The following is an 18,646-nucleotide window of genomic DNA, read 5'->3' on the forward strand; positions in this document are numbered from 1 at the left end:
CAGCAGCAGCAGCAGATTCCTTGGGCGAGCTGCGTGTACGAATCTGCGACAGCGCTTGGAACGCCGACGACCGTATCTGCTACGTGCGAGTTGCTGAAGGCTGCAGGAGGTGTGTGTCGTCTCGCCCGACTACGGACGAGTGGAGAGCCCATGTCGCCGAGCATCCGCTCAGTGATCGCGAGAACGCCTGGATCCAGCGTTACCGTCGCTCGCTGTCCGAAAAGGCCAGCGCCACTAGTCGCGCCGACACTCATCTCGACGAAGCGCATCTCCGCCGTTCCGTTGGGATTACGATAACTCGGGTCGTCGTTCACGGTCGCGCTCGCGCGATCGCCAGCAGCGTCGTTCCCGATCACGCGTGGTCGCGCAGACTGGAGATCTCGTTCTCGGCCGCCGCGTGATTATTCGCGGCGCTCTCCGGCGCAGGAAGACTGGAGTCGTACTCTTGGATCACATCCGGGACATCGCGAAGGAGATTCGCGCGGGGCTCCCACGTATCTTGGTCCGCCGGAAAGTCAAGCCAACGTACCCTATAGCGGCGCGCGGCGGGAGCCGTGCGACTGGTTGGGTACATGGCGCTGCCCCGACCAACGGGACGGGTCTTCGTGATCGACAATCTTCTCGACTATCCAGCGGATCTCGCCAGCTGAGTCGACAATCGGCGGGGGACCGTCCCGCTGATACGACTGACGTTCTGGTTGGGAGCCGCGAGAAAGATCTCGCGGGGAGCTTCTGGACGGCGTACCAGGAGGCGTAGGAGGCTCAGGACGCGGCTGCAAAGGCCGTGAGGTCTGCGACTGAGACTCGTCAGTCGAATCGGGAACTCTTGGCGCGCGTGAGGCTTCTTGAGCGCCGCGGTACATGGTAGTCCTGCAGAGCGGGGACGGTGGAGCAGGCGCCTGGTGTGAATGGCGCGATGGCTCGGCGCGCGCGTCGGGCGGGGCGGCCGCTATATGCGCGGGCGGCTCAGGAGACTGAGTCGAAGAAGGAATCGTAGCGGGCAGGTATTTCTTGAGGCGTCCGACGTAGAACGTCGGATGTAGCCGCAGCGACGTGGGGATATCCAGTGTGTAAACCTCGCCAATAACCTTAGTCACCGTAAATGGCCCAATAAAGCACGGTGCGAGTTTACTCGCGCCGAGGTTGGTTACGGCAGAGTCTCTGATTCCTGAAGTCGACAGGAGCACTCGATCTCCTGTCGCGAACTTTACTGTGTGTTTGCGGCCGCGCTTGTCCGCGTTTTCCTTCTGCTTGTCGACCGCCGTCTGCAGCGCGTCGCGGACGTATCGGGCGACTGCTTGGCGCTGGAGGAGGAAGTCTGAGACAGCGGTGTTATCAGCCGGACGTGCCGGTTGCTTTGGCGCGTAGTTCGCTGATGGAGACACCGCGTTAGCGGTGCCAGGACTGATCAGGGCACGATTCGTCCACGAGGCGAGAGGGGACACCGCGTCGCGGGGAGTCGTCAGGGCCTTCCTGGCCTGGGCGTGTGCCACTGCGTTAACAGTCGCTGAAGATGAGGCTGCACTCGAGGAGGAGTCGGCAACCGGTATGGAAACCGGTTGAGGGTCTATTACCGGTGTTGGCGCAGAAGGCTTGTCGGCAACCGGTATGGTAACCGGTTGTGGGTTCGAAACCGGAGTCGTCACAAAGTGGTTGTCGCCTCTTTCACCCCCACCCAGAGTGGAGCCACACGGCGAGGGGAGCTGGAACGCGAGGGTGCCGAGCGTTGTTGACGAAGAAAGGAGTCAGGCCAGTCGACGCGTGAACCGCGTTGTTCAGCGCGAACTCAGCAAGCGAGAGGAACGAGCTCCAGCTCGTGAACGACGTCGCATAGCTGCGAAGTACGTCCTCAAGGACGCGATTAACTCGCTCGGTTTGGCCATCCGTCTCCGGATGAGCGGCCGTCGACATCAGCAGCTTTGTCCCTGATAGCTCGAAGAGCTTCGTCCAGAAAGCAGACGTGAACCGCGGATCGCGGTCCGAAACAATAGACTCGGGCATGCCATGATGACGGAAGACTGCATCCACGAAGTGCACCGCGGTATCGGCCGCGGTGATCGTATCCGGGACCGGGATGAGGTGAACCATCTCGCTGAACCAGTCGACGAATACCAGGACACCGGAGCGCCCGGCGGAGTCGGGTGGGAGGCCAAGGACGAAGTCCATCGACACCGAGCGCCATGCCTCGGTGGCCACTGGTAAGGGACGCAGGGGAGCCTGCGATGACGCGGACGGTTTCACGCGTTGGCAGATCTCGCAGGTCCTCACCCACTTGCGCACCCACTTATACATGTGTGGCCAGTAAAAGTCGCGCGACACTGCGGCGAATGTCTTCTCACGGCCCAAGTGAGCGCCAAGGGGGATATCGTGGAACTCGTGGATGATCCGCGAGCGCAAGTCAGGGTCGTTGGGGACCACTACACGCGAAGCATCGAAGCGATCGATGCTGTACGCTAACAGCCCGTCTTCAATCCGATACCTATCGATCTGATGGCGTGTGGAGCGGGACAAAGCACTCAGTGTCTTTTCACTGGGCGAGCGGAGATGTTCCAGAATACTCGAATAGACCGGATCGAATTCATACGCAGTCCGGATTTCGTCGCGGAGTGGGGTTTCTGAAGACACGCTCGTCAGGTTCAATCCCGACGCCAAGCACATAGCACAGTTATCGTCGTCGTCTTCATTATGCAGCGGTTGTCGACCCAGCGAATCGCGTGGGTCGTAATCTGGACGACGAGACAGAGCATCGGCAAGGATGTTATTCTTGCCGGGTTTGTAGTGAACCACGAAATTATACTCGGCGAAGAACGACAACCAGCGAGCCATTCGCTGGGAAAGATGAGGGCTCTTCATCGCTGTTCTCAGCGATGCGTGATCGGTATACACTGCGAAGGTTTGCTCGCCGAGTAAGTACACTCTGAATTTGATCAGAGCGTAGCGCATCGCGAGAAGCTCCTTGTCGTGGACAGGATAGTTGCGCTCCGCTGGCTACATCTGTCGAGACTGATAGACGACGACCCGTTTACGCCCCTCGTCGTCAAACTGCATCAGCGCACAGCCGATGGCAAAGTCGCTCGCGTCGCAAACGACGTGATATGGGTTCGAGTCGTCGGGAAGAGCTAGGATCGGCGTCTCAGCAAGGCGCTTCTTCTCTGAGTCGAAGGCGGCTTGGTGCGCGGGCGACCAGACCCATGTGGCATCTTTCTTCAGGAGTGATGAGAGGGGCTGGATCAGTCCGGCGTAATTCTTCGTGTACTTGTGGAGATAATTTGCTAGTCCCAACCACTGACGCAACTCAGTGGGGTTCTTTGGTGTTGGCCATGCGCAGATAGAGGACACCTTCTCCGGGTCGGCGCGAACGCCGTCCTTGCCCACGAAGCAGCCCAGCACCGGAATCTCCGGCGCGCAGAAGATACACTTCTTCAGGTTCGCGTACAGCTTGTTCTCGCGCATCACTTGGAAGACCTGTTTTAAGTGCCTCAAGTGGACTTCTATCGCGCTGAGACCACCCTCAGCGCGGCTGTGGACGAAGATGTCGTCGAAGTAGCTCGGTGCGAAGTCTCGAAGCGGACGCAGCACATGGGAGACCATGCGATTGAACGTGGCGGGAGCATTCTTCAAGCCTTGTGGCATCACAAGCCACTCCCAGAGCATACCGCTTGGGGTGCTGACCGCTGTCAGAGGAATGTCGCTCGGTCTCATCAAGATCTGATAGAATCCGTCGGTCAAGTCGATGGCGCTGAAGACGACACTGCCCGCCATGGTGTCGAGCACCATGTCCTTCCGGGGAATTGGGGTTTGCGCGGGGATGGTCGCATCATTCAACTTGTTAAAGGCATGAACGATGCGCCATCCGCCTGTGGCCTTCTTCACACAGAACGTTGGGCTCGAATGTGGAGAGACACTCTCACGCACGTGACCCGCTTTACGGCGATTCTCGAAGAAGTCGTCGATGGCCTTGACTTGGTCTCGCAGCAGCGGCCACTGCCGCGTCACACAGTACTTCGAACCGGGCGCGAGATCGATCTCGTGGCGGACGCCTCGATCGGCAGGCAGTTCGGCTTGAATCTTATCGGGGAAGACGTCCGCGTATTCGCGGACGGTCTCGTACACTGGATTACCAGACTCGCGCAAGGACTGCCAGGACTGCGCTGCGAATCGCTCCTCGCGAGCGGACGTCGGTTCGGCGCTCTTGGGACGGGTGGATTCGTCGTCATCACTGACGGTGTTCCCTTCGAGTGGCGTAGACAAAGTGTCTGTGATTAGGCAGACCTGCTCAACCTCGCCAACCTTGAGACCACGAAGGAAGTTCTTCCAGGAGAGACCTGGAAGCCGGGTGATCGATTGAGCGTCGCGAGGTGGACACGCAAGTTCGACGGTGCGCTGACGGCCCATGCCGTCGCCCACGTGCTCAATGACACAGACCGACTCCGTCTGTGAGATGCCGTTCGGTGCAGTTTCACGTCGTGGCTTCAAACGACGGCGCTTCGACTTCTTTGCTCGGCGCCTCGAGTGTGTACTCGAGGAGGAAGAATCACTCTCGCTGGACGATGTATTACCCCGCTCTAGGCACTGAAGCTCACTCTCGACTGTGCCGATCACACGCGGGGGCCACTGCTCGACCGCGTGATCGTTGGGCGGGAGCTCCAGCTGCTCGACCACCGGCTCGGGTGACGGGAGCCTCGACCGCTCGACCGCCGTGTTGCATTGCGGGAACCCATGCTTGGCCGCTGTGTTGCGCTGCGGGAACCCATGCTCGACCGCCATATTGTGCTGCGGGAACTCATGCTCGACCGCTGTGGTGCACCGCGGGAACCCATGCTCGACCGCAGTTGTGCGCTGCGGGAACCCATGCTCGACCGCTTGCTCGTATTGCGGGAGCCCCTGCTCGACCGCCATCGTGTTCTTGTCCTCGCCTCGCGGCGAGGAGCCTTCGTGCAACAGCACTGCACAAGCCGTGCAGAGAGGGCCATCGCTCACTCTGTGTACAGCCTGCGTCGTGGACGACTGGTCCACGACGGTGACGTGGGGCAAGTCCTTCTGGGCAACCAGGAGGTGGGTGAACACCTCGCTCACGTCGAAACCGCTGCGGTGTTTAACCGAGCGGGCCAACCGGTCAATCTCTGGTTGATACCGAGACAACCACGGGATGCCCAGGATGCAATCAAATGCGTAGTTCATCTCAATCACGAGGAAGTCGTCATTGCTGCGAAAGCCGTCGAACGTGTACGGCAACGTAATCTCGCGCCGCGCGACGTGGCGCAGCTTTCCGTCAGCAAGCTTGACTACAACCTGTCCGCGACCGTTGCGGACAGCGATTTCGCTGGGTAGCGTCGACAGACACGACTCGCGGAAGAAGTTGTTTGTCGCTCCTGAGTCCACAAGCGCGCGTAGTGGACGTCGGGCGCCGGCGACATGGAGGCTGATGATGATCAGTCTTGAGTCGCCCGACGCTGTGGTGGCATTGAAGTGTGCGTGTAGCACACGAGGGCTAGAAAATTGGGTTGCCACCGGGGGACCCGGACCTCCATTCCAGCCAGTAGGGCGCCCCGCACCTACTGGCCCTGGCCGTTTTTTTGGCTGATCGGAAGGAGAGGCATCGACGGTATGCGCGAGTACTGGCGCGGGCGCGCGGCACTCGATGTCCAACCTTCCGACAGCGGAAGCAAGTGAGGGATCGACTGGGACGACCACCGTTCGCACGAGGGACTGCACGACGGCGGTTGTTCGACGCGTCAATCGCGTCGACCTCCATCGGCTCCGGAGCTGGCTCTTGAGCTTCCGCGGACATTGCCCGCGCGTACGACGCCGCCACAACGTAGTCTTCACGAAGTGCGAGGGCAAATGCCTCCTCGAGAGAGGAGAACTCCGCTCGAGTCAGACAGTATCGCGTCATGCCTTCACGCATGCCGAACACAAAGACGTGGACTTGAAAAACCATGTCAATCGGATTGGTGACGATGCAGGACGCGAGGTGGCGTGTCTTCTGGACGTAGTCGCGCATGGACATCTTGCCTTGTCGCAGGGCGAAGAGCTCTGCGCGCACTCGGGACTCGTCTTGTGGAGGCTCGAAGGCGAGACGAAGATCACTCTGGAGGGCCTCCAGGGTGGAGAACGCATCGTTGTTGACGACCGGTTTGCCGAGTGCCCACTCCTTGGCTTTCCCGGCCAGTCGGGAAAGTAAGAAGTTAACTTTCGCTCCTTGCGCCTCGATCATCCTCGAGGCGATAGCGATGTCGATTTCGCGAAACCAGCGATTCAACGGAAGGCGATTCGCTCCTTCACCGGAGTAGGTTGACGTCTCCAACTTGACGATGTCATTCTTCGAGGAACGCGAGGGAGTTGTCGCTCGCGGATTCGCGTCGGCGAGCTCGCGTTCCATGAACTCTTGAGCTGCTTGACGTTGTTGATCGGGAGTCGCTGAGCTCAGCAGCGACGCGACAACAGCCTCACCGGACACCGCCGCAAGGCGGTGAAAGGCTTCCCACTCGACACGAGTGAGATGAGGGAAAGCAGCATGCTCCAGGGTCGCCCCTGAAGCTTCAGACGTCTGGCCTTGGGAAGGACTACAAAGTGCTACCAGGTGTAACGGGCCTAGAGTGTCCGTTACTAGCTTACACGTTATAATGAGGAAGCGTGCAAGTTCCACGATAGTGAATTCAAGTGCTTAGTCTGAATGAAAATCAACTCTGTTTTTATTTAGGTCCAGGGCAGCTTGCCCCGACCACTCAAATGCACGTCAACCCCTTATTGGCTGATAATGGGTCTGGCTCCCCCATATATCAACCAATAGGATGACGGCAGCTCAGCACACGCTAGCCGTGTGCTGCTGCACCTACTTTTGTAATATAAATCTACCTACTTATGTAATGGTGTGGCCCACTACACAAACACTCCCTGTGTGTACCTCACCAATCTCTACAATGGCTCTCTCAAAAAATAAAGCCAGACGTGACGGAATGCCCGCGTCGATAAGGTACTACTTCGACACTACGTGTCGGCCTCCAAGACAAGAATGTCACCGTGGCTCTGCTCGCGGGACTTTCGACGCTATTCTGGAGGACTATCCGGAGATGAGCCATCACCTTGCACAAAACGCCTCCATTGTGCACGATCCTGTCTTCGAAGCAGCAATAACGAAGGTCCTTAACGACACCACAAGAGATTTGTCAACCAGAGAGATAGCTGCTATAAAGCAGTTTGAAGTTAAAACAGCCCCCCCCGTCTAGACGCATTGTACACGGCGAAATGGTCGACTACTACCACCAGATACAAGAGCGCAAGCGCCTGAAAATGACTAAGACAACGGCATATGAGAACCTCAGCTTCATGAAAGGAACATCCGTAACAGTTGAGAGGTTGTTTAGTGCAGCTAAATACGTGATGACGGACCGCCGATCCCGCCTGACTCCTGGCATGTTCGAAGCCATTATGTTTCTCAAGGTAAACTAGGATTTCTGGAACTCACGTCTTGTTGCCAAAGCGATAAGGAAGTCACACGATGGTGAGCAAGTGTTAATCGCGATTACTTAGTGCAGTTGAGTATTGCAGGTTGTTTTTGCAGTTTATATTGCAATCTCATCGGTACCTACAATATAGCATTTTGATTGCAATTTTTTCCGGTGGATAAACCAATTTATTTTTTCCCTTCCCTGATCTCTACCGAGTCGCATGCTGCAATATCGGACGTGGAGTCCTATCTTAGCGTTAGTCCTACTCAAAATGAGGCGACGATGAAGAAGGCTGAAGCGCCCGTTGCTAAGAGAGACTTAAAATGAGCTGCAGAGGAGGTACGGGTTCAATGCAGTAGTAGAAGTAGTAAAACGAACAAGATGGCGACGGTCGTCGTACTGCACTCGGCAAATAGAGAAGTATGAATGCGAGGCTGTGGCGACACTCATTCCACATTGCCCTGCCACCTCAACGAGCGAACCGCGGGAGCCGAGGTAGCGCAGCGTCAACGCCAACTTCATTTGAAAAAGAGTAGCGAGACATGTTACTCTCAGGTGCGTGGCTATTGTAATAAGTCCAACGCCGGCGAAGATACCCAGCTAAGCGCTTGATACACGAACGACGCATTCGAAATGCTCGTAAAAAAGCTTCCTCAGATGCGTTGTAGTTCTCGTCAAAGTAGTTGCTCCCCACCGTTAAGTCCCTTGAAATATTCGTCGCAAACTTCAACCATCAGCTTCACCAATCGCAGCAACTACTAATAATAGTGATAGTAATACGGTCAAGAGAACATTGAATTCTTCCAAACAATCTTCTGTCATTACTGCTGGTTCTGCTGTCGCTAGCGGCTTCCTCCTGCTGTTGGTGTCGTTGGCGACCTCTACCTCCTGCTGTCGGTGTCGGCGGCGACCTCTTTCGGTTGTCGAAGGCTGAGGCCTCTTCATCCTGCTATCGGTGTCGGTGGCAGCCTCTCTGTGCTGCTGTCGGTGTCGGCGTCGGCCTCTCTGTGCCGCTGTCGATGTCGGTGGCGGCGGCGGCGGCCTCTTTCTGCTGTCAGTGGCGGCGGCGGACTCTTGATGTTGGTGCCGGCAGTGGGTGAAAAGCCCCCAGAAAACGGTTATCCAATAAAATCGATGCATGCGGCTGAATACTAGATTTTAAAGGTAAAGCTGCTTCAGTTGACCTGCCCCCAAATTAAACATCCCCTTAGAAGTTTCAAAAAGCTGGCGACCTGGCTATGTAGTAAGCAAGTGTTATTATTGGTCAATGGCATGTGGATTTCACAAAAATAAAGAGTAGAGGTAAAACTGATATGAAATAGCTAAATTTGACCTCATTTTCGGAATCAGAGGTCGTGAAATCCCTATATATCTAGCTACCGATATTGGTTTTCCTTGAATAAGACCCTTCTTTGGCGAGTCATGCCTTGGTGTCAGGACTTCTGAATAATACAAATTAAGATTTACCTCTAAAAGAGTAAATGTACGTGTGGTTTAAAGTATGACCATAACAAATTCAAAAGAAACGTACAATAATACCTATCCAGTTCCATTTTTTAAATCAATTTCATGGATCTATGTCCACCGAGGCATGGAGGAATTGGCCAGCAGCGATTGCTCGTACGGCGATAGCGTTTCGTGCCTCCGTTCACTCTATTAAAAAAAACATTTTTCTACACTACACCACGTCCTGTTATCTCTACGCCGTCTCGAAAGGCCTTGCCGTCATCCTGGAATCAACTCTGTACGAGCTTGAACTAAGAAGATGCAGCACAGCTTCAGCAAGACATGATAAACCAACAGGAGCCATATCCCGTGTACCACTTTAGCGGCTCCGCTCTGCATTCGTAGTACAAGATCTGCGCTAAGCTTGCAAGCACTGCAAGCACCGCAAGGTCTCCAACATGGCATGCCCTTGACGGATGAAGGACCTGCTCTGCCAGGCGACCTACATCGTCGACATGAGCGGGCAAGCATGTATCAGGCTCTTGGACGCCGTCGAAGCCGATCATTAACCCCTTGCCACCATGATTCATCAAGCCGCTAGCACACGAGAGCTTGAGGCTTTTGCGCACCCGCCATACCGTTGGCCACAGGTTTGACCTTGTCGTCTCGGCTGGTGCAGACTTTGAGCACCATTACTGACGCTTTCTCTTTGACAGCCGCAAAGACCGTACGCACCTCTCCATTTAGCAGGTGTGCAGGCGAGCACCGCGTCTTCACGCTCACTAATGACTATGGCGAGTCAGACTTGACCGAGGTCGGGAGTGGGACGAATGCCCCAGCCGTTCCTGGTAGGCGTGCCACGAAGGCATCCCAACGCTACGCTGTGAGGAAACCAGATACCTTTGTTCTGAATTGACGCATCATTCAAGATGAAATTCAAATGTACCCGGAGAACGTTTACAGGAATACGGACTTCTCTCGGACGTTTATCTATTTACCACATCACAGCTTTGAGGTGAGCACTACGGTGCCTCGCTTCTTACGTTAAGACGCATGTATGCTCGCGTAAATGGAGCTGAGATGACTGTAAAGTATGTGATGAGTGATGCTAAGATAGCCCCACACGATTCCGATAACTACTTTCCCAACCTGGTCGCAACACCACGTGAGAAAGCACGAGCGCTTAGTGGCGAGCATTGGGCTCTAATGTTTCGCGGTCTATATGATGTTCACTTCTCCCGAGACGACGTTGCGTTCAATGCCCAAACCACCGGTATGCCATATGAGTTGACTGAAAATTGAGGTGTTAGCGTGTACGTGACGGCTTGGTGATTTTAAAACACAAGTTTACTATTTAAAACTTGGCCCTTTCTCCAGCGCTTTCCAGCAGAACGCTTTGGGGGTATCCTGATACAACATCGTTCTGGCAATATGATTCTGAGGCTCTGCACTCGCACATAGCTCGCAGAATTGGGTCAGCATCGTGTGACTACCACGTTCCAAAACCGCCTCCGCGTTTTCTGTCTCGCGGAAGCCAACCGTCTGCCCTGACTCGAGATGAACTGTTAGCTGTGTCACCGCATGGGTTTCTCCCCTGAATCGTGAAATCGAGCAGTCGCATGCAAGCTTCCACCGGAGAAATGTAACGGGCGCTCAAGAAACGTAGAATCTCATTTGGCTCTCGAGGCGCACTCTGCTGCCCTCCTCGAACTTCTTCCACAGTAAGTATAGCCATGTCGGGTCCTTTGTACACATACTTGTACAGGTATTTAACCGCAGTTATATCCGTGCACACTTCCACATTGATGTGGCAGTTGTACTTCTGGGATAAGTACGGGTTTGAACGGTACAACCCACTGGTAGATCGAAGCATTATCGTATTCTCTGCCTTTGAACTTTAGAACACCTTCTTGCCGTCGACGTCGTCTGTACACTGGATATCCATTGGCATTGTCTTGTGTAACTTCTGCTAAGGGCTTCGGATACCCTTTGATGCACTTGCCGTCCTTCATACACGCGCAGGAAGGGCTTGCAGGCCCGCATGGACCATGGAGCATGCATGACATGACCGTCTCATACAGCTGAGGGTTTTTATCGTTATCTGGGATCTTAGTGCATACCATCTTGTCTACGATCTCGCGCGTTCGAGGTTTGTCTTCGTCAGGCAAAATAATCAATACTTGAGCGTGGGGGAGACCTCGTTTTTGAAATTCGACAAAGTAAATTCGCGCGCGCACACGCCCCAGGACGCCTTGGTTTAAATAGTCAAGCGTCACTTGCCGTTTCTGCTGCCAAACGAGAGCCACGATATCTGGTCAATCTTGAGCCGTCTGGATATCGGGTGGTATCGCTTCAAGAATCTCGTCCCGCTTGGGGTTGCACGTTTCAGTCAGGAAGACGTCGGGTCGTCCATACCCCCGAACAATTGCCATCGAATCTTGATACGACTTGTACATGGACCGCGGGCTACCCAGGTGCGAAGCCGGTAGTATGATACGCTTGTCAACCTGATTAAGAAAGTGGGTAGGTCGTCCTCTGCTGCCTCGATCTCGGTCAGGGTGCATCAATCTGTTCTGGTCTCGGTCGTATTCCGACAGCAGTACTTCTCCTTCCGCCAGAGCCAATGTATCTTCGTTGAGCAAAGCATATTGAACACCCCTGTATTGAACGGCGCGTAGTTTTTTTTATTGTCGGCCACCCAGCGAAGCTGTTCTTGCTCACATTTTGCACGCTGATCTACACACCACTGCTGAAATAGACGCCCACCTTGGTGGAGAGCGGACTGATCATCCACTTTCTGGTGGAGACGGAACACGACGTGCTCACGAAGCGACATCGCCTTCTTGTTTCGATACTCAGCACCACCCGCGAACTCGTCTGTGTAGGTCCATCCCTTCTCTCCATATGGAAGGAGAAGCGGGTATGGGAGTGGATCGTAATCGGCGTGAGTCTCGTACAAACGTAGCAGTCTTTGATCGCGTGCAAAGAGTAGTAGATCCCGAGGCTGAGCCAGGTTGCCATCCTCAATGCGAGTCGCAGCCACTTCAGACACAGTGGGGCGGTTATGAGTCCGCGGTCGCGCGGAGTTGTCATGCAGACGGAACACCAAGTATACTGGAGCCTCCGTGTCGTGTTGACGCACTTGCTGCCCAAAGTGGAGGAACCGATGCGCCAATGGGTTGTGCTCTGCCATCATTTTCTCGATGTCTAGTAGTGCAACACGATCCAGATCCGCGAATATACCAAGACGTCGCTCCGCGCGGCGTTGCATGTCTGGATCCACAGGTAGATCTGTGCAAACATTGGAGCTACCCGCGCGCCTGTCCGACGGTCTATGTGGGGGAGGAGAGACCCTGGGTAGTGCCCCATAGCCCCTTGAATGCGATATGTGTACACGCCGTGTATAGCCGCAACGCTTTCGCCTTGATGTACATTTTGAAACGATCGGTTTGAGCACGAAGCACCAATCGATGTAAATGCAAAAGCTTGGTTGTAGGCACGGATTTGACGGCGAAACTCGGGATCTCCGTACAGCTGAAGCCATTTTGGTGGCGCGGGGTGCAGTGGAGGCAGCTTTACCCTGCCTACCAGACAGCATGATATCGCAGACTCCCCAGGCCACTTCCAAGCATTGCAGATCGGACAAACCGTTGTAGCCTGGAGCTTGTATCGACCATTGAACACGTCGTAGCCCGTAATCTTTGATGCGTCGAGGTCTTCGAGGGAAATAAGAGCATGCCCATGACAGACACATTGTCGTCGAGTGCGCACCCGCTCGAGCTCGTACTGGCGCTCGTCTTCTGTCTGCTCCGCTCGTCGATGAGCATGCCGTTGTCGGTCCAGCTCGCGTTCAGCCACCATGTGCTGGTCCGACAGGTTTGCTCCCCAATGCGCATGTTGCTGACGGTTGAGCTCGCGTGCCTGTTCCTGTTGCTGTCCCGACATCTGTGCCCGTCGACTCGCATGTTGCAGGCGGTCTAGACAGCGTACGGGTTCCCGGTCTGGTTCACTCAGCTCAGCTCTGTTTGCTTTTTGCTGCTGTCTATCCCGCTCCCGCTGCTCGTGAAGCTCGTCACCGCGTAACTGAGCTCTCCGGGCGCGTTTGCGCTCAGCGTCTTTCTTCCTCGTTTAGTCACGGTGAGAGAGCGACATATTAGCTCGTCTCGTGCAAGCTCTCTGTGCGTCGCGTGTACGCTCACGATCTGCCTGAGACAACGTCCTGCTAGCTCTTTTTCCCGAGCCCGCTGCGCAGCCGAGACATGGGCCTTATCTTAAACCGTTAGCTCAGATACGACAGGCGCTGTAAATATTGCCATATCCTCGGTTCCGGCTTGATACGCCGCCTCCATTTCAGCTGCAAAACGGCGCTGGTGTACCGCTGGATCAGACGCTTCTGTCTCCCCCCCCCGCTCTTCCAAGATACTGTTCGGTCTTCCGTAACCTCCATAGCCTCTGTCACATCTTGGTGAGCGCTGAGGGCCTGCAGCGCTTTGTTTATGTCGTAGCGCTTCCTTCTGCGCTTGTTCAAACGTCGTTTCCGTGCGTCCTTCTCCTCTTGCATGGGTGTCGCGTTAATGCGTTCGTTCTCGCGTAGGGCGTCCTCGAGCTCCTCGCGCGTCCTCTTTCGTTTAGTCCGAGCGATAGTTCTGCGAGCACGAAAGCTTGACGCGTTAGACACAGTCAAAGTACACGACATGTAGTAATAGGTTTTCATACAGTAGGACGTTGGCCATCTGCGTACCACCCGGGATTGCTTGCCTCCCATCAAGGTTATCTCCTATCACTTATCCCACAGTCACGGGCCGTAAGGCTCGGAGCGGTTTAAGTTTGTGAATTGTGCAGTCGAATCTTTACGGTTGGGCCCCCGGATAGTACTGTAGCTTGAGGTGCGATATCCTTTTGCCAAAAGGCGGCCGTTAATTGCAAAGGCTGGTCATTGATAGGCTATTACAGCCCCCATCCCATCTGTCGGTTAAAAGAGGCCAGTTACGGTAACCCTCTTGACCAACTGCACGCACGCAATGTGCGTGCCCATCAATAACCATTAACGACCGGCTCAACTGGTTCGCTGTCGGGTTTGCGGTCAATGGACCAGGTACCAAATGTGCTCTCGCGCAGAGTGGGCGGTGGGATAAAGCCCCAAGAACCCAGAGAGCTCTGGAACTGAATCCCCATAGCACGGCCACATACTTGCAGGATAAAATCCCGCAAGTTATAAGCTACCCCCTAAGCAGCCCCAGGAACCTCGAACTATCTGTGTATGTGTGTCTTGATGACTACTAATGTTAGCTAACATGCATACACGCAGCGTACCTTGAGTAGCGTGGCGCTCTGCGGCTTCTGTTTTAAAAATGGGGGCAAAATGAAATTTGAACAGTGCTTTTAAGTACGATGTGTAGTCCACATACAATATGTGCAACTCATAATGTTAATTTTAGCCAGTTAGGGCCGCCTTCACTGCGCTCGCAGCCAGTAGAACGGCCGCATTAGCGTGAGTTTATTAACCCTAGCCTCGGACGGACTGACAGATCAGACGGTAAGATAGGGTATAAGCTGTTCATTGACTCGTACATAGAGGTGCTGACTTGTTTTATATAAGTATTAGGAGAAAAGCTTATCAGAAAAAAATTAAAAAATAAAATTATGGCATCCTCTTCGGAGATGCTTCCTGAGGCTCGTTTTTCTCTGTACTAAAAAATAGAGCGTTTTAATTACTCAAACCCGAGACCCTGGACCGTACACGCTACCATCAAATCTTAACGTATACGGCCCACGATAAGGATTGCTATACTTGGTTTTTGTAAGCGTCTTTACAGTTTCCAAGTGAACGAGGGGTAGGTAATGTATCCTTGAACCCCAGTAGTTCGACAAAAATAATACGATTAAAAAGGCAAGAAAGCGCGTAGCAAATCAAACTCACACAACGCATATGCAATATGACCATGACGTTACTGAGCACCACTGATTTTTGCTGTCAGTTTAAGATTCGCTGCAAAGGGCACTAGTCTCGGTGCTGCGGCACACAATGGCTTTCCAAGCACGACGGAAAGAACTTACGAAGGCCAGATGGTTTGCAAGAAGCCTACCGGATTGTCAGTCGACTTCGCGTACCTGAAACCTGGGAAGACCAAGAAAGACAAGCGTGGGGAGGACTAGTTTTTCGGAGAAGAGGAACTAATGCGGTTTCTCGACAAGGCTGACCTCGGTAGGACTTGTGAAACTAACTGTAATTCTGCTAGACATTCGTTACACATGTGGATATGTAGCGGCACTTCAGGCAAAGAAATCTGATAGGCGGGGCCGGCCTACAAACGCAACCACACGACCCGAAAACCAAGGTAGTGTGCTGCATTTTTGTTCAAAAGAAAAAAAAAAAATCTGACAATACATATTCAGTGGTAATCAGCAGCAAGCAACATCGACCGATGCCGAGCATATGTCTTCAAGAAGACGTGGCACGTTTAGACGGAGGTTTGACCAACAAGATGTACATACACGTTTGTGCATTATACAAACCTGTTTATGATGTATGTGGGGCAGAAAATACATCAGGCGACATCGCAGAAACGCCAGTAGCTGCGAATAATTCTTATGAGCTACCGGGCCCTCAGTCGATTGTTTTTTATATGTGTCTCTTCTCATGATACGTCCTGTGTTGACGAAGTCATCAGCTCCGACGACGACAGTGTCAACAGCCGTAAGCTCCTCTACATACATGTACAACATAAGAATGGTATACTAACTTGTATTTCTGATCGTAGTGTAGGGACAACGTAACCTGAGTCAAACCTTCGTGAAAACCTCAGTTTTGAATACTGCTGAAAGTTGCTCTCCCGAATCATTTCGTGCTACCCAGATGGACGAAGAAACAAAGGAAGATACAGCGAGTTATGAACCAGGTTGGACAAACACGTATGTACAAGTTATCCGCTCTGTCTAACCTGTATGTACTGTTATATGGGCTTAGTAGATCGCCGAGGTGAGTCGGTGTTGGCTATCAGCCGTTCTGCTTGCGCATCGCTCGATTCGGATGGAGATAATGACGAGGGAACAGGATGGGGCTCGGAAGAATTGACTTGGGACAGTGAAATTTTGATTGGGCTTGATGACGATGGTCTACCCGGTCTGAGATATCATTTGACCCAGTCGCCTGAGAACTGTAGGTGGTATTGAGGCTGTGTCTTCGGGCAATATACCCAGTGAACTTCTAAAGAACATGGCAAAGACTGGATGGAATTCGCTGTCCAAGAGGACCCCTAATGACTATCTGATGACGCGATATGAGCAACGCCCAGCTTCTTCTATGCTGGAACTCTATCCTAGGCCTTATAATGGTGAATACGGTCCTACACTTCCTGTACGGTGTGCTCTCTTTTGAAAGGCACCGATGGTGCGCACGGCGGGGACTCTTCTATCTATTGCAGCGACTGTAAACTGACGACGCTGTCCAAGAAGCCAAAGGCGTTGCACGTGTTCCTGTGCGATAAGGTTCGGCACCGACACAATGGTGCTCTCATGTCTTACTTCGAGATTTGGCATAAAGCCTGGCGTAATCGCACCCTTCTACCGAAGATGGTTTGGAAGACGAACATCCGTGCGCGTGTGCCGGCGAAGGAGTCACTGAACGCGGAAGTGTGTGAAGTGGGAGCCGAGGTGCCCAGCGACGTAGATATCTCACCTCAGTCAAAACGTGCGCGTGCGTCCGAGACGTAGGATTAAACCTTTGTTGCGTCCTTATACTTCTCTTGATTTCTGTATACTCTTATTTGTACTTTCTACTGGCGTTTTTATACAGCTCTAGCCATCAAGCTATTTATGGGACGATTCTGGCTTTGGCGTGTGCTAGCCACGTGTCTATTACTTATCCCATACAAGATAGATGATAAAATAGATTTCCAGGATCAATATCGTGAATATACACGTTTGTATGCGAGTCAGTTCTTAGAGGGTAGGTATATTTTGTGTCTTTCCAAAAGACACAATCATACAAGATACCGTTAAAACTTCATTTCAGTATGTTTACCCTTACCCCAGCTATACACGTTAATTCGGTCGGTGGGGGGAGCGAAAAGCCTTCGGGTTCAAGGGGTTAACAGCTGCATACCCCCAAACTATTGCTGCGACAAAAATCGTGTATACTGGTTTAGCTGCGCTTTGTAAGCCGGAATAATTGGTTGCACCTTATTAAACGGTAGTTAGTGTATACTTGTCCTTGATCAAAGGGTGTTGCCGCCTTCGAGGTTTCCCTCTCAATCCCAGACTTGCTGAAACGGGGAAGGGGTGTTGGTGCGTTGCTTTCCTATCAACCAAGCTACTCCTATATCTTTTTACCTTCAAAATGACAAATTCGTAGTTCAATGTGGCAAAATGTAAAATTAAACTGTCATGGTGAAAAGAAGGGGCCAACGCTTTGATTTCACTTGTTGGATTGGAGCATCGCGCCATTAACGCCGTCAATTGTTCACCATGGGTGACAGGCAAAAGTCGTGGCACCTCCGCTAGTCGTAATGATGGTGGGTGAATGCAGCAGCCCAATAAAGACGGCAAACGAGACGGTAATTATCGCGCAAAGTGTTTATTGATCAAGACCTGTACTATCTAACCAACTGTCATATTCCCTGAGCTGTTTGAATTGCTTTTGATCGATTTTCAGACTACATTTTGTAATCTTGAACTACGAAGTCGCCATTTTGAAGGCGAAAGGGTGTATTGCTGCCTGCTTGCATAGCCTTTGAATGCCACACATCCTGTGACGGGATCACATAGCACCTTGCACAGAGGAAGTGGTTAAGGGTGTTTACTACCCAGGTGAGCGTTAGCTCACGTGTTCTAGGTCTTAGTGAAAGCGGTTTGCTACTTAGACGAGTAGATGTAAGACTGATGTTTCTATAAGTAAATTAGTTTGGTACCATACAAACTAGATATCGCAAATAGTGGATTTATGTAGTTATGCACTTTGGCTCCGAGAGCCCTGTTGCCGTGTACCAGGTATCCGCAAGAGTGGTCGGTCACTCATCATGTAGCACGGGTACACCGTATTGTACCCCCCCACACACACACACATTTTACTGAGAATCACCTGATTCTCCAATTACAACTGATTCTTCACTCAGAAATGAGAGAATTAATACACCCAAGGGTAAATTCTCACACTGAACAACCAAGAGGCTGTCGCGGCTCTCCGTCACACTAACAGTGACTTATGTAGAATAACGTAAGTCGCATATGCATTAGTTCATTCTGGGTGTTGAGCTGTGACCTCCTAGGGTGAGTTGCACCTGTCGAGTATCTGTGACTTAGAGCGACCATAGCTCAACAATGCTCCCTTGAAGCGCAATGACCGTGCTCAATTTGTCGGATCATAAGCAGGTGTACGCATTCACATGTATTATTGACGTGGCTTCTAAATACCCAAAATCACGCAACTTCTGATTGCAACACACGCACCTTAAAATGTAGGCGAGTTTGTATGCTTCCATATATTATTCAAAACTTACATGATAGTTTTTGTAGAATTAATGCCTCTTCTAGATGCACCCGGACATACGACGCGAAGTCGGCATCTTTAACCCAACGTTATTTTGCGTTCTACTCGAAATTGCCGCGCTCGGTTCTTTGTTTGAACGCGCACGCAATAACGTAAGTCTTTATAATTACATGATGTATATATTACCAAAGGTAAACTGTGTTAAATACACCACACTCCATTTTGCGGGGAAGGAGAACATGGCCGACGCGGAGGGCATGAT

General features: G+C 52.7%; 2 protein-coding genes across 2 annotated transcripts; both read left to right on the top strand.

Moving 5' to 3' along the window:
• Positions 1-6,885: 6,885 nt before the first annotated feature.
• On the top strand, positions 6,886-7,570 carry PITG_00728 (uncharacterized protein; the record flags this gene model as incomplete). The annotated part of the gene is made up of 1 exon (XM_002909255.1): positions 6,886-7,570. One exon carries the CDS (start codon positions 7,249-7,251, stop codon positions 7,450-7,452), a length of 204 nt encoding a protein of 67 aa, XP_002909301.1.
• Positions 7,571-15,787: 8,217 nt separating this feature from the next.
• Positions 15,788-16,610, top strand: PITG_00729 (uncharacterized protein; the record flags this gene model as incomplete). Its single annotated transcript, XM_002909256.1, has 3 exons — positions 15,788-15,809; positions 15,868-16,056; positions 16,441-16,610. 3 exons carry the CDS (start codon positions 15,788-15,790, stop codon positions 16,608-16,610), a joined length of 381 nt encoding a protein of 126 aa, XP_002909302.1.
• Positions 16,611-18,646: the final 2,036 nt, after the last annotated feature.

This window comes from Phytophthora infestans, genomic scaffold (genome assembly GCF_000142945.1).
Source record: "Phytophthora infestans T30-4 supercont1.1 genomic scaffold, whole genome shotgun sequence".
NCBI classification, from domain to species: domain Eukaryota; phylum Oomycota; class Peronosporomycetes; order Peronosporales; family Peronosporaceae; genus Phytophthora; species Phytophthora infestans.